Below are 16,371 nucleotides of genomic sequence, written 5' to 3' on the forward strand. Positions count from 1 at the left end.
AACGTCACCTGACGACCAGCTTCCTGTGCTGTTTCCACGGAGACACCCCAGCATCTTCAACACACACAGCAACCTGTCCAAGAGCATCTCGACCAGCAACATAGCAGGGTGAGACACACATGGTCAACACAACAACACAACAGACAACACAACACAACACTACATCAACACAACAACTCAACATGACGTCAACACAACAACACAACACGACGTCAACACAACACAACACGACGTCATCATGCACACAGTTGAAAAACACTGGGACCATCTACTTTGTCACAAAATATCACCTTGAACTTTGACCTCTTAATCAAAAATCTACCTCAGTCTGTATCTGTCATCACTCTCCCTGCAGAAGGATTGTGGGTGAGAGTAAAGCGTGCTGAATGAATACAGTAAATGTGACCACATGTGTGACAGCCTGTCACACTTAATTTACATACGTGTTAAAGGACATACTAAACACAGAGTCCATCAATAGTATGGAAGTGTGAGTATTTGAACTCATCCAGTGACCGAGTTTGTCCACCAGAGGGCGCTGATGTCACACTCTCCACACTCATTGAGCAGCTCCTCATGTCATTAGTTAAATGTTTTTATGAGAATTAGATTAAAGTTTTTATGAATTTTAAATGTTTCTGTCAAACTGTGTTCATTTACACACTCTGATGTTTGTGTGTGTTTGTTTTGTGCTCATTAGTTCCTTCTTTTTGTCCTTTGAGGAACCACTGTGTGTGTACCTGCTGTGTGTACCTGCTGTAGAGCTGCAGCTCGTCTCTGATCTTCATGCTCTGGTTTCTTGCAGGTTGGATGAAGTTCCTCTGAAAGGCCTCAAGTTTCTGTCTCAGTCCACTGACTCTCTGCACCAGGGCAGCAAAGTCAACGCCTCCACTGAGTCCCTCACTGATGAAGGTACACACACACACACACACACACACACATTTACTCAAACACAAACTGTGAAAATATGTAGACAAATGTGAGTGTGTGAGTTTGATTGTATGTCGGACAAAACTGAAAGTTGTGTCTGATCTTTTTTTCTGTGTGCGTGTGTATGCATGTTTGTGTGTGTGTGTGTGTGTGTGTGTAGGCACTGAGATGATGGACAGTCAGCTGATGGGAGAGTTTGAGTATGACGTTAAAGACCTGGAGGCTGACTCTTGGAGCGGCACGGTGGATAAGAAGTTCCTGAAAGCTCTGAAGAAAGACGAGATCAAACGGCAGGACGTCATCTACGGTAACACATGATGTTCAGGTGTCCTCCTCTTCAGGTGTGAATGTTCCCGTCCTGTCAGCACATGATCAGAGTCTCTCTCTCTCCACAGAGCTGTACCAGACTGAGTTCCACCACGTGAGGACGCTGAGGATCATGAGCGAGGTGTACTATAAAGGCCTTCAGAAGGAGCTGCAGCTGGACACGCTCACTCTGGATAAGGTGAGCAGTGTGTGAGGAGCAGGCGAATGACATCAGGTGAATGACATGACTAATAAAAACAGACTTTAAGACTTGTCTGTTGTTCTCTGCAGATCTTCCCCGTGTTAGACGACCTACTGGACATGCACACGCTCTTCTTCAGCCAGCTGCTGGAGAGGAAGAGAGCGTCTTCATCTGAGGGACATAACAACAGCTTCCTCATCTGCAGCGTCGGGGACGTCCTGCTGCACCAGGTGAGAACAAGGCACAGCAGCTGACCTGAGGACAGCGTGCGATGGTTAAACTGGAAAACTGACCTCCCACAGGTGGCTGCAGGTGGCTGTTGCTGTTTGCATGATAATGATATGTAATATAAACTAGCTAGAGCCTTCAGTCTTTCGCAGCAGAAAGCTAAGACTTCAGTGTAAATGTCACAGGAAATGACATCACATAAACACAAACTCTAATGGATGCACAGGCCGCCTGTTGTGCAGAGTACTGAGGGTTAAGGTTTGTTTTAACACACAGACAGTACATATTTATAATCATGTCACTTCTGTTAGAAGCAGGATCAGGTGATGGTACAACACACTCTTCTGTAGCCTTAACCCACCAAGTACTGGTAGCCATGGTAACACACACAAAAGGAAGGTACTGGACGTGGTGGCTTCTTTCAGACTGAAACGTTTCTCCTGGAGGAACCAAAGAGAGGTGTTTGTTCTCGTCTCGTCTGAATGTTGTGTTTGGATCCAGTTTTCAGGCTGCAGCGCTGATCACATGAAGAAGGTTTACGGGAAGTTCTGCAGTCGTCACCACGAAGCCGTCAACCTCTACAAAGACCTGCACGCCAAAGACAAACGCTTCCAGGCCTTCATCAAGGTCAGCACGCACCTCACACCCAGTCTGCATACACAGAGCTGAGCTTCATCTGTGTGTTATTTCACCCCGAATCTGTGTGTATGTGTGTGTGTGTGTGCACGCGCAGAAGATGATGAGCAGCAGCATTGTGAGGAGGCTCAGTATCCCAGAATGCATCCTGTTGGTCACTCAGAGGATCACCAAGTATCCTGTTCTGATCCAGAGGATCCTGCAGCACACCAAAGGTGAACACACACACACACACATTGTGTAGTTTATGTGTGAACTGTAACTGTGCTGTTACACCATAGACTGTAGGAGGAGGACATCACCTGTTGGTTAGTGGACTACTGGTTTTCTTCAGGCCTCCGTCGTCATCGAACACCTCAAACTGGCGACATTATTTATTTATATTTTGGAATAAATATCAATATCTATAAATATAGAAAAAAAAAGGTAATGATATTTTTGCTGATCGTCCAGTCCAACTCGACTTTGCCATTTCAGTCGTCTCCATGTTGTTTGTTGAAGCCAGAAGGGAGCACATTAGATGAGTGGGCTGGTACACATGGCTACACCTCTATCCTTGTTAACAGGTGCCTGTGGTAGCGACCTGTCACTCACAGGTCGCCCCGCCCTAACCCCTCCCCTCTTCCTGGTCTGTGTGACTCTCAATGGGAGCATCAGAGACTAAATGAACATCATGCTGTGTTGAAGAAGACTTGAAACTAGAGACTGAGACCATGAAGTCATCAGGAACATGTTTACAGAGGGAATACATCAGGAGAGGAGGAGGAGCATTTTCTCATAGACTTCTATAGGATCAGACATATAGTCACCCCCTGCTGGACATTAGAAAAAATGCAGGTTTGAAACGTCTTATATGTACAGTCTGTGCGAGACGTCATCATCGAACCTGTGTGTGTGTGTGTGTGTGTGTGTGTGTGTGTGTGTGTGTGTGTGTGTGTGTGTGTGTGTGTGTGTGTGTGTGTGTGTGTGTGTGTGTGTGTGTGTGAGACAGAGTCTGATGAGGACCACAGCTGTGTGTGTGAGGCTCTGCGCTGTGTGAAGGAGCTCATCACGGCGGTGGACAGTAAAGTCAACGAGCAGGAGAAGAAGCAGAGACTGAGGGAGGTCTACAGGTAAACACACCTCCCTGCACACCAACACTGCAGACTGTACTGTTTGTTAATCACAAGTTATTAAGCGTGTAGTGGAACTCGTTTAATACACGTTTCTTTATTGGTCCTTTGGCCTCCAGGTACATTTTCAATGCAGCTAAAAAAACAAACATGGCACATCACATTTTAATCATTTATTGTAAAAAAAACACATTGAACAGTTTTATTTAATGTTTACCATCAAAGTTAATGCACATATCGTCACATCAAGTGACATAAACTATGAAACGCTAACATGAAGCGTCTCTGTGCTCTGCAGCCGCACTGACAGTAAGTCCATCATGAGGATGAAGAGCGGTCAGATGTTCGCTAAAGAGGACCTGATCAGAGGGAGGAAGCTGCTGCACGACGGAGCGCTGCAGCTGAAGAACTCCGCTGGACGACTCAAAGGTTTGTCGTGTTCTTCAGCGTGTTCTTCAGCGTGTTCTTGGTCGTGTTCTTCGTCGTGTTCTTTGTCGTGTTCTTCATGGTGTTCTTCGTCGTGTTCTTCGTCATGTTCTTCATCGTGTTCTTCAGCGTGTTCTTTGTCGTGTTCTTCGTCGTGATCTTTGGTGTGTTCTTTATCATGTTCTTCAGTGTGTTCTTCGACATGTTCTTCAGCGTGTTCTTTGTCATATTATTTTTCGTGTTCTTTGTCGTGTTCTTCATCGTGATCTTTGGTGTGTTCTTTATCATGTTCTTCAGCGTGTTCTTCAACATGTTCTTCGTCGTGTTCTTTGTCGTGTTCTTTGTCGTATTCTTTTTCGTGTTCTTTGTCGTGTTCTTCGTGGTGTTCTTTGCTGTGTTCTTCATCGTGTTTACAGAGACAAACGTGTCGTACAGTTTTAATCTTGTTTTGTATCTGTGTTGCTGCTGCAGACGTTCAGGCCATGCTGCTGTCGGACGTGTTGGTGTTCCTGCAGGAGAAAGACACAAAATATGTGTTTGCCTCATTGGTCAGTGGCACATTTAATTATCTTTCATTTAAGTTCCAAGTTTGAGTTGAGTCCATCGTATGACGTGTTGAGTGTGAGTCTGATGTGTTGCTGTGTGTGTTCAGGATCAGCGCTCCACAGTCATCTCTCTGCAGAACCTGATCGTCAGAGAGGTGGCCAACGAAGAGCGAGGTCAGTCTGCTCTGTGAACTTTACATTCGTCCTCACACACATACAAACCCAAAGCCCGTCTGTGATTGGTCGATACACTGACCAGGTGTTTGTCTACTGCAGGACTCTTTCTGATCACAGCCGGCATCGAGCGGCCGGAGATGGTGGAGGTGCTCGCCAGCAGCAAGGAGGAGCGCAACACTTGGAGGGCTATCATACAGGACGCCATGCACAACATGTGAGCTCACGCACACACACACACACACACACACACAGGTTTTCCTGTGATGTTTTTTCTCTGCCTGGTTATTTCCCATTAATAAATTAAATCTTCTTAAGGACCGGTCAGTCAAAGGTAAACTAAATAAAAGCATCAGAGTTGATGAACAGATCTTTGATACAGCGACTGACAGCAACACAGATCATTAGCTCTACATCGTTTTTACATCAGCAAAGACGAGTAACTTTGTTTCACGTGCGTGTGTTGAAACCACAGACGTTTGGATGCTGCATGAATGCTACATCAAACAGAATTCTACAATTTGGTTCATTTTTGACATTTATTCAATTAAAGGACAAAGACTTAATACTTTATACTATAATAAAAATATTTGTTAATTAAAAACTGGACAGAAAATGCCAGTGCAGTGAAGACAAAACTATTTAAAAGTTTGTATGAAGAGTAAAAGTTGTTGTATGATGTTTAAAATCTGTATTTGTGTCACCAGGGAGAAAGACGAAGACGAGGGAGTTCCCAGTGAGACAGAAGAAGACAGGAGGCAGCAGGAGAGCAGAGCCAAGGAGATCAGAGGTGAGCACACACACATTACTGGGGTTACATTAGATTAGCACACACACACACACATTACTGAGGTTACATTAGATTAGCACACACACACATTACTGAGGTTACATTAGATTAGCACACACACACACACAGTGAGGTTACATTAGATTAGCACACACACACATTAATGAGGTTACATTAGATTAGCACACACACACACACACACAGTGAGGTTACATTAGATTAGCACACACACACACATTAATGAGGTTACATTAGATTAGCACACACACACACACACACACAGTGAGGTTACATTAGATTAGCACACACACACACACACACACACACACACACACACAGTGAGGTTACATTAGATTAGCACACACACACATTAATGAGGTTACATCAGATTAGCACACACACACACACACACACACAGACATTACTGAGGTTACATTAGATTAGCACACACACACATTAATGAGGTTACATCAGATTAGCACACACACACACACACACACACACACACACACACACAGACATTACTGAGGTTACATTAGATTAGCACACACACATTGATTGATGTGTTGTGTTTGGTCCAGAGCTGCTGCGACAGAAAGACGAGCAGATCGTCTCCCTGCTGGAGGAGAAGGTCCACATCTTCAGAGACCTGGGCGACTGTAGCCCCGCCCCCGAGGACAGGTCCCCACCTGTCAGAGAGCGGATGCTATTCAGGGCCACAACCGATGATGTCACAAAGGGGGAGCCAATCATAAAGGACGCTCTGAGGGAAGGTGAGCAGATTGTGTCATGGTGTGTGTGTGTGTGTGTGTGTGTGTGTGTGTTCATAATAGTGTGTATAATGTGTCCCCTGTCTCTGCAGTGGAGAGCCTGCACACCTTGGTGAACAGTGGTGTAGGTGGAGCAGGGTGCAGTACTCCTGTGGGCCTGACAGGGGGCAGTGTGGGACCGGTGTGTCTGCCCAGGAGAGCCGAGACGTTCGGAGGTTTCGACAGTCATCAGATGAACAGCAGCAAGAGTGAGACGCACACACATGTTGAAGATGACTCTTACATACATGTCTCTACATGCTCCACCTGGCAGCAGGTGTGCGTCAGCCAATCAGACACCTCACTCACTCACTCCTCTTTGTGTCTCTCAGATGGAGAGAAGGAGGAGGATGAATCACTGGACCTCCGCAGGACTGAGTCAGACAGTGTGCTCAAGAAGGTGTGTGTGTGTGTGTGTGTGTGTGTGTGTGTGTGTGCGTGTGTGTGTGTGCGCATGTGCATTATTGATGAGTGTATTCTGTTGGCAGATCTCTCTTTAAAAATGGATGTGCGTGTCACTGAGTGTAGCTGATGAACAGAGCAGAGATGTTTCAGAGCCGCAGGTTTGATCCTTGAACCCTTCAGCAGTGAGCCTCTCACAGTGCAGCCTTACATAATCATATCACTGTACACAGTCACTATATCACCCTATTACAGGTAAACAATGAGCTCAGTGTTACAGGCGGCTGTGGCCCAGTGGTAGAGTCGGTCGTCTTTCAATCGGAAGGTCGGAGGTTCGATCCCCAGCTCCGTCAGGCTACATGTCGAAGTGTCCTTGGGCAAGACACTGAACCCCAAATTGCTCCCGGTGGCATAGCCAACGGGTATGAATGTGATATCTGATTGACAGTTGGGCACTTTACGTAGCAGCCCCTGCCATCAGTGTGTGAATGGGTGAATGTGATATGTAGTGTAAAAGCAGCTTTGAGTGGTCGCAAAGACTAGAAAAGCGCTATATAAGTACAGTCCATTTACCATTTACCATTTTACTACTGCTCACATCAATACTGTCATTTAAGACTCGACACAGACTCAGTCAGAGGGAATCAGGTGATAACACTGAACACATGAAGAGAAGATGCAGACTCTGTGCATGTGTGAGCCGACATGATGTGGATACATTACAGCTCTGTTTAGTCGTCCATATGTTTCAGTGTAACGTTGTGATGGTCAGTGAGAGAACTGATCAACAGTCAGGTAACTTTAATTTGAAAATCAGCAGGAAGTCTGGCAGCCATGCAGCAGTAAAGTTCATAAATGATGAGAACCAAACAGAGAATGATGTGTGTGTGAAGTTACAGTCCGGCTGAGCTCTGCTGGAGCTTCAATCTGCACGTTCACACAAACACTCAGGAAACAATATACAGTGAATATCTGGAGGGACATCAGGCCAAGATGAAACATCTTTCATAAGTCATTAGCAACTGTTAGACGACAGGTAATGTTAGCATTGGACTCGTTTTGAGCTAAAAATACAACATGCATAAGACAGGCGTTAATTCATAGCTTTGCTATGAAGGAATTTGTAATGGTAGCTAGCTAACAGTTAGCTTGGAATGAGTAGAAGGCTAATGTTAGCTGTTCCCTAACGGTTGAAAATGAGTCGTTTTACATTGAAATATCTCTGAATGGCTGTCTGGTTTTTACTGGCTGTGATTGGTCAAGCTTCCTGAGATTATACCTTCTGCAAAAACAACTTTTTAGCCCGCTATCAGAGGAAATGATGCAGGACGTGAGGCTCCGCCCCCGCAGGAAATGCTGTGTTTTCAGGGAGTCACATTGTCTCTCAGTGATGTGATTAGTCATACAGTTTAGCCTTTACTGTGACACCACAGAATAAAGCTTTCATTAACATAAAGCTAACAGAGGGTACAGAGGTGTCGCAGTGATGGTGAGTTCAGAAGCTGCTCTGTTAAAACCAAACAATGTCTCACAACAATGTCAGATTATTTTCCCCTCCGCTCCTCTGTGCCTCTGCAATATCTCTCTGCTGCTCATAACCCAAACACACTGTCTGCCAGATCCTATAACAATATGACTGTAAATGTTAATATATATTCTGTGTGTGTGTGTGTGTGTGTGTTCCTCAGGGAGCCACAGCCAGCCTACAGATGCTGCTGAAGAGGAACAATGAGGTAAGAGTGTGGGCTGCTGCTCGTTTACTGGCTCTCAAACTGTCCTGACTGAAACCTGCTTGTGATGTGATGCTGTGTTTCTCCAGCAGGTCCAGCACAGTGTGACACACCTGCACGACCTGCTGTTGTCCCTGCAGGTACCACACACACACACACACACACACACACACAGAGGCAGTAACAACATGGCGGTGTTTACTCTCCTCCTGTCATCCTAAACTCCTCCTCCTCCTGCAGGCTGTGGTGGTCCAGCAGGACTCGTTCATCGAGGACCAGCGCCAGGCCCTGAGCGACCGACTCACTGCCAACTCCTCCAGACACTCCTCCTCTTCCTCGCTGTCCTCCTCCTCCTCCTCCCGGCCCTCCTCCCTCATCGAGCAGGAGAAGCACAGGAGTCTGGAGAGGCAGCGACAGGAGGCAGCCAGCCTGCAGGTCAGCTCTCCCTCCATGAATCATGAGTTAATATTCCTCTGCACGACTCTCTCTGTTCTGCATCACAAACCTGACAGTCTCTGTGTTTTGTTCCAGAAACAGCAGGCTGCTCACCAGGAGGAGAAGAGGAGGAGAGAGAGGGCATGGGAGCTGAGGGAGAGAGGCCTGGCTGAGCGGGAGGAGAGGCTGAAGGTGGAGGAGGAGGAGACGGGCAGGAGGCATCAGGAGCTGGTGGAGGAGAGAGAGACACTGCACAAGAAGAAGGAGGAGTACCAGAGGGAGCTGGAGAGGCTGAGGGAGGCGCAGAGGAGGCTGGAGAGAGACAAGGAGGCTCTGAGGAGAGACGGCGAGAGGCTGGAGGCCATGAGGAGAGACGAGGTCAGAACCAGGAGGGGGGCTAAGAAGCTTTAATATAAACCGGGTCAGAACCAGGAGGACGTGTGTATGTACAAAAGACACACAAAGGTCACACAGCGTCACCAGCACAGTTTACACTACAGACGCTTTAAAGTTGGTGTGTTAGTGTTTAATAATTAAATAAAAGTTTATAATTTCTGTGAGTCATTGTAATCAAGTCTGAACAACAATTTCTAATAGAGGAAATTATTATTAAAATCAATTGTTTCTGACAGCACGACATTTCTGCTTCTCTTTATGCGTCAGCAGTGACTCACAGGGATTCATTAAATGAGCGTTTTCAGTCCCTGATATGTGACGTTAGGAGCAGTGTTCATGTCGGCAGCTACGTTAGGTAAAGACTTTAAATGTCAGCAGACGATCCATAAAGTAACTGAACGATGTAGACTGTTCATCGTTGCTGCTCATGGAAACAGAAGCGTCACAGGACGTTTAAAACGCCCCTGTCTCTGAGAGCACGCTCAGAGCCTGAAGCAGAAAGCCTCCTGAGTGACAGAGCAAGTTCACAAACACCTTCATGATACCTGTTAGCCAGGTACAGGATGCATTGCTTGTATTCTGACAGACAGCTCAGACACACAGGGGGGGACCTATGCATTTTGAATGTCCGCCAACATTTTAGTCCCGTCTAGTTAACGAAAACAAAACAGACCTGTCGTCAGAGTTTTTATTATCAACAATCTATTTTTAGCTCGTCTCGTCTACGTAATGGAAAATAGATCGTTGACAAACATTTTTCGTCATTATTTTCATTAATGAAATGAATTAATGGTTAGGAAGAGAAGATCGTTAGCTTGTCAGTCTGTTATGGGAATGATTAACACTGTAGTGTTTAAACGTATCAGATGTGTCGAGCAGTGAACTCCTGATGTCTGTGTTTAGTTTTCTGTTTAGTCTCTCTTCTTCTACAAGAAACTCTTCCAGACTGATCGCTTGATCAATCGATCAGATTGTAATTACAGCTAGTAAAGACATTTCAGCTAAAAGACGGCAGAAGACACTGAGCTGAGGAGTCTAGGGTTACAGGTGTTATTAGCAGCTCCTTTTAAAGAGCATAACGCAGCACGAGCTGATACTGTGACATAGAACCAGGCTGTGAAGAACACATGCTGACTGATGGAGGACATCAATGATCCATGTACAACATTTTGTTGTAGAACTTTTCACCCCCACAGTCACAGACTGATTGTGCATGTCTCCTGTGTAATGAACAAACAAGGACACCTGTTGATGCTGTAGATTGAACGATTGCACCTGTTCAGTTAGAAAGAAAGAAAGCATTCCGCTTCAACATGATGGACTAGTTTGTGTTGGAAAGTTGAAGAGGGGTTGAACACGTCACAGGCACCTGCTCCATACAGGTACCTGTGTGCTGGTACTGCTGCTGTGAGGAACTGTATGGGGTGTGATGTCACAGGATGTGCTGGTCCTAGACTCTATAGTGAGGAGGTCAGCAGCTTCTGTGGGTTTCACTGGATGTGCAGGTCTTTATGTTCCCATCCCATGGTCACCGAGTCCTGACTGGTCCTGTGATCCTCCCTCACAGTCTGTGGATGTGGCTGCTGGTTTAAAGATGACTCACTGGTGCTGGACTCTGTGACTGACTGTGTCTCATGTCTCTGTTAGTTACAGTCGGAGCAGCTCCAGAGGTACCAGCGGACTCCCTCCACCACCTCTGAGGAGTCCATCAGGTTCCACAGCACCGGCTCTCTGGATCAGGACTCCAAAGAAGAGGAGCAGCCCAAAGAGGTAAAACGTCTTCATCAGAAGGAGGAGAGAGCACGTGCAGGGTGCTGCAACATGACTCCTATATAAACTACTTCTCTCCTCCTGCAGGTGGAGCTCTCATCCTCTGCCCCAACCAAAGAACCTTTCCTCCGCATCGGATCCAAGAGGATGGGCAAAAACTTTAACCCTTTCTCCTCCTCCTCGTCCTCCTCTAAAGCTCAGGGAGCAGAGAAGGAGTCCCAGCTCCCCAGCAGACTGCTGCAGCTGACCAAACCCAAAGAGAAGAAAGACAAGAAGAAGAAGAAGGGCAAAGAGACAGGTACGATAACACACGCTGCCTCTCTGCGTCCTCAGGGGAACAACAAAGGTCTGTCTGAGAGCTCTGACATGGAGAGTCGGTGGTTAAAGGGACATTCTGGTATTTTTAAAATCTAAACATGTGCAACATATTTTGGAGTTTAAATGACTCATTTTGGAATAAAAAGTTTGGAATCGTCTCAGTAGATTATTTTAGCCAGCAGGCAAACAGGCTGTGAATTAATCCTTTATTTATCAAAGTGTTTAAATCAGTGTTTTTATGAATGGAGTCTGGTGTGTTTGCAGAGAGCGATGTAACGTCTGTGTGTGGTTAAAACAATCATCTTCCTCTGTAACTAAAAGGTCTCTCTCTGTAGGGATCCTTTCTGTAATGTTGTCACACACTTAGAATAACAATCTGAGCCTGTCAGTGGAAACAACAAGAACTTTTAGTGGACGACCTTTGACCCATCAAGGATTATGTTGCAGCCATTACAGCCTGTTTCACTGCTGCAGGATGAACACATCTACTGGAGACATTCACACACTGTTTGTACCTGTAATGTAGGTGCCTCGTACCTTACTTTAAGTATGTACAACTTGGACCCAGTTTTAAAAATACCAGAATTACCCTTTAATTGACTCCAACAGATTCTCTTTAGAATAAAGACTAAACTGTTCATGTTATATTTGAGTCATTTCTATCTGAGCTCAGTCCCTCTTATGTTGAGGAACATTTCCTCACCTTCCTGCAGAGAGTCGTGTGTTGATGTTACCTCCTTATCTGAACCATTTATCAGCTAAAGAGAGCAGCTGGTTAGCTTAGCATAAAGAGAGAACGCAGGGGAAAGCAGCTAGCCAGGAACTAAAATGTAGAAATCTTCACTGTTTGATGTGAAACTTGTGTCTTCACGTCTCTGCAGAAAACAAGGTGACGTCAGATCCTCACAATGACGGAGACATCTTCTTCTGCTGATCACCTGAAGCACACACACGTGGACAGACAGCAGGACCCAGACTGTCCCTGAACTCTGGACATATAACGTCAGTCTGCCCTCCTGTCGGATGCAGGCCACTATGTTTGACGTACCTGCCTGTGTGCAGTAAACACAGGTATGAGCTCCTCACAGAGACCACGGGTGAAGTTATGCTGAGCTGAAGGCTCAATCAGGAGGACTTTAAATGTGCCAAGAACTCCTTCTACAAGCTTCCATCAGTCCGAGCTGCAGAAGAGCCGCTCAGCTCCTCAGGCTGAACACCTGCAGGAGCTCTAATCTGTCTGACGTGTGTGTCCCTAACCACAGCTCCATCAGTCAGAGAGCCACACACACCACACTGTCCACTCTGTGCTGAGGTCAGTGTGAGCCTCCAGACACGATCAATCAATGACCGATCAGTCACAGAGAGAGATGGATGATCTGTGGAGAACCTCTCAGTGCCTCTGCACACACAGCAGCTCACAGCAGGCGTGTTTACTCCTGCAGGTGTCACATGATCACACCTGTCAGTGTGGACGACAATCTTTAATCCTCATCAGTGAGACGCAGTCGCTGCAGCAAAGACAGCCAAAGATTTGAATTAGCACTTTATATCCAGGAGAGAGAGACGCTCTGACGTCTGTCGTGATGTAATCACCCCCCCTCTTTAAACATTAGGCCCATTTTAAACCCAGTTTAACATCCATTTATTATTGAACCTCCACCCTTCAACTATTCATAGAAGATGTTCTAATTATATTTCTGTCATCTTGTCATCATCTGTAAGCTCCCTGTGGGCTGCTTCCTGCTCCATCTAAAGACGTGATTATCAGTTTGTTTCCCTATCATCAGAATCGGACGTCTCTGTTGGAAAGGTTTGAGGACACGAGCAGCAGTGATCTACTCGTGCTGCAGTCACTCACAGGTCAATATTATTGATCAGAGAAGTAAATGGAAATGACAGGTCCGATCATGTGATCATCACAGTGACTTCAGACTTGGATGTTTGTTTGACACACTCATGTGTTCACACTGAGATCCTGACCTTTGACATTCAGTCGCTCTTCTGGAGCTTTCCCCACCTGTCATGGTGTTCATCAGCAGACATGTTGACCAGCTGTAGATCCTCAGAGCAGCTTTAGGCCAAACATCCATGTTCATTTAATTATTGTGACTCTTTCTGATAAATGATTCTGATAATATGAGCTCTAATAATACGACTGTGTCTTCAGAGACAATCACTGGAGGTCCAATCAGCTTGTAAACAAATCAACAATATTCAGCACTTCTGCTGTCCTCGTCAGTATAGCTGAGCTCAGTATGTTCATGTCAAGTAACTTTTTGATTCACATTTAAAGTCTCCTCCATTCCCCCAAAGGACTTTTATTTTGAAACAAAAGAACTGATGGAATCATTCTGTGGGAATCCACATCATACTGGAGTTACCATGTGTGTCAGGAAAGTATATTTACTGCTCCTAATAGTTTGCTACTCTCAGCATTTGAGAACTTAAACCAAGTTTAATCTAGTCAGACTTGTCATGCTTTTATTTTGAAAGAACAATTAACTATATGAAAGTGAAACAGAGCTCAGGATTTAAACCGTTCTAACAGACAATCAGAAGCACTGAGACATTTCGAAGTGTTTAAATAGTTTTTCTCTTTAAGTCCCTGTCACTTTAAAGTTCTGTAAATCCCTGAGCTCTCTGCACAATCCTGCGAGTGTTCCTGAATGTATGTGACACCAAAACTGCTAATACCCACCCCTTCCTCAAAATCCTCCCCCTTAATCCAGATATCGAGTGTCTCGTCGTCCCTGTGCAGCTCTGCTGGTGTTGATAACACACCAACACAGAGCCGGCTCCTCTTCATCCCCTCTCATCCTCCCATAATAACTCAGAGCTTTACAGTCGCTCCGCATTGATTTTTCCTCCTGTTCTCTGCAGAGACGGCTGCACAACCAAGAATAATATTTCAGCTCAGTGTCATTTCCCGCCTTGCTGCTGAGCCGAGCACATTTCTGCTGAAACTGAAAGCACAGCAGCCTCCTCTAATGCACTGCACCTCCTCCTCCTCCTCCTCCTCCTCCTCCTCCTCCTGTCTCACTCTCACTAGTCTGCTGATGTTCACCAGCAGTGGTTAGCCCTCCTCTGTCCCTCAGCCCTCTCATTCAGACAGTCCTGCCTTCCTCTGCCGATCTAAATAACTGATATATTTTTACAGTGTCACAGCTTTAATTAGACTGATGAGAGAAATGTGTTTCATAGCTTCCTCTTACGTCTACACCTCTGCTCTGTAAAACAGTCGATGCACTCTTTGAACAAAGAACAAATGAAAGCAGATAACTTTATTTAAAACAACATTAGCATTAAGCTAAACCAGAATCAGCTGATGGAGCTCTGTAGCTAACGTCTCCGTCTCTTCACACACTCACTTAAACAGATGTCAAACCAGCCAGCTAATGCTAGCGTCTGTTAGCATGCTACAGAGCTAATCAGTTAGTCAGCTTTAAATGGTGCCTGTGAATATCACATGGGTCAGTTTACATGCTCAGTCATGTAGTTGATGTTCTTACACAGCACTGTTAAAGAACACTGTGTGTGCTTAGCTCTTCAGCTACATGTAGCATCAGCTCACAGGTCACAGGTCACAGGTGCGTTAGCGGAGTTTCTTTCTTCCTCAGAGCAATAAAACAAATCTAAATAAAAATGTTAAACTGTTTTGTGCTTTCAGTGTGACTAAAACAAAGATTAATTTTCCACTAATGAGCAGCAGATTAGATGCAATAAAAAGAGAAATGTTAGATTACAAACCCTGTTAATTAATTTATTTTTTTGTTAAATGTGTTCAATCAGGATGTGCCACAAGTATTTTTATATTTCTCATATTTGACCTTTTATTTTTAAAGAAAAACAAAGATTTTATTTTGAAATTCCTACTCATACATGGTGTTTGTCACACGTGGTTTAATGGGATTTTTAATGAAAGACTTTAACTGAAACTTTAAAATAACAAAAAAGTGAATGCATCCTTGTTAAAAAAAGAAATAAGGTGTGTTAACTAAAGCCTGTAATTTATCCACATTTCAAGCTGAACCTTCAAATCTGATGTATTTTCTTAGTATAACTCACAGCAGCACGGAGACACGGCAGCATCCAGAGTCCTGCTGTGATGCAGACAGGCCCCACAGGGCCTCCCTCAGTGTCCGAGAGTTTAAATTCTCTGCAGCTTTAATCAGTGAGTCCACTTTAAACACACATGGGTTCATGTTTGACAGAAACAGTGTTTGATTGTAGAATTGAGTGGTTTGCAGAGGAGGTGTAGCGTGCTGTGAGGCTGGCTCTCTCCAGAGTTCAGCGTGCACCAGCTTTTTACTAAAACCATTCATAAGGACTTTTATAGACTCACATTAACCTTACAGTTTTTGCACTGTGAGCTTTTTGAAATGTATTTGTACTAAAAAAAGAAGGTACAAAGTTTATTTTCTCATGTAATGTACAAAGGAAACAGCAACACATTGTGTAAATATGTTTTATGTACAAATTTGAACTTCCAAAGTATTGACGACTGTGGATTTTGTTTAGTTGATGTTTTTTTAACTAAATAACAAAGCTTTATTTATCTGGTTTCCTCCTGCTTTACAAATGTACAGTTCTCTTCTCTCTACAATAAATAACGATGCTGTTTGTCATGTGATGCATGGTGTGTGCTTCTTTGATGAAGGGAATAAGTTCAAGGACATAAAGTGTAAGTGTAACCCACAGTGTGATCTCTATCTCGATCTACTATATACTACATACTACATGCTATATACTACATACTATATACTATATACTATATACTACGTACTACATACTATATACTACATACTATATACTATATACTATATACTACATACTACGTACTACATACTATATACTACATACTATATACTATATACTATATACTACATACTACATACGATATACTATATACTATATACTACATACTACATGCTATATACTACATACTATATACTATATACTACATACTATATACTATATACTACATGCTACATACGATATACTATATACTACATACTACATGCTATATACTACATACTATATACTATATACTACATACGATATACTACATACTACATACTATATACTACATACTACATACTATATACTATATACTATATACTACATACTACATACGATATACTATATACTACATGCTATATACT

At 44.2% G+C, this 16,371-nt stretch overlaps 1 protein-coding gene across 3 annotated transcripts in view; it reads left to right on the forward strand.

Moving 5' to 3' along the window:
• The window catches only part of LOC138612420 (A-kinase anchor protein 13-like), an 83,923-nt gene extending 68,095 nt beyond the window's left edge, over positions 1–15,828 (forward strand). For 2 of the 3 annotated variants that reach the window (XM_069685653.1, XM_069685655.1), the window contains 23 exons: positions 1–108; positions 806–912; positions 1,091–1,237; positions 1,326–1,435; positions 1,528–1,668; positions 2,168–2,293; positions 2,400–2,517; positions 3,294–3,414; positions 3,713–3,843; positions 4,312–4,388; positions 4,493–4,559; positions 4,662–4,776; positions 5,267–5,349; positions 5,931–6,122; positions 6,212–6,367; positions 6,491–6,558; positions 8,249–8,293; positions 8,380–8,430; positions 8,531–8,725; positions 8,822–9,103; positions 10,769–10,891; positions 10,979–11,189; positions 12,091–15,828. The exon at positions 1–108 is cut by the window's left edge and continues 67 nt beyond it. In XM_069685653.1, coding sequence (XP_069541754.1) covers positions 1–108; positions 806–912; positions 1,091–1,237; positions 1,326–1,435; positions 1,528–1,668; positions 2,168–2,293; positions 2,400–2,517; positions 3,294–3,414; positions 3,713–3,843; positions 4,312–4,388; positions 4,493–4,559; positions 4,662–4,776; positions 5,267–5,349; positions 5,931–6,122; positions 6,212–6,367; positions 6,491–6,558; positions 8,249–8,293; positions 8,380–8,430; positions 8,531–8,725; positions 8,822–9,103; positions 10,769–10,891; positions 10,979–11,189; positions 12,091–12,143 — 2,827 coding nt within the window. In that variant the 3' untranslated portion in view covers positions 12,144–15,828. The remainder of the gene's footprint in view (positions 109–805; positions 913–1,090; positions 1,238–1,325; positions 1,436–1,527; positions 1,669–2,167; positions 2,294–2,399; positions 2,518–3,293; positions 3,415–3,712; positions 3,844–4,311; positions 4,389–4,492; positions 4,560–4,661; positions 4,777–5,266; positions 5,350–5,930; positions 6,123–6,211; positions 6,368–6,490; positions 6,559–8,248; positions 8,294–8,379; positions 8,431–8,530; positions 8,726–8,821; positions 9,104–10,768; positions 10,892–10,978; positions 11,190–12,090) is intronic. The other variant, XM_069685654.1, reaches the window with a different exon arrangement.
• Positions 15,829–16,371: the final 543 nt, after the last annotated feature.

The sequence above is a fragment of the Semicossyphus pulcher genome, unplaced genomic scaffold (assembly GCF_022749685.1).
Source record: "Semicossyphus pulcher isolate SPU_LCO1_2020_fin unplaced genomic scaffold, fSemPul1.0.p SCAF_8, whole genome shotgun sequence".
Lineage (NCBI taxonomy): Eukaryota > Metazoa > Chordata > Actinopteri > Labriformes > Labridae > Semicossyphus > Semicossyphus pulcher.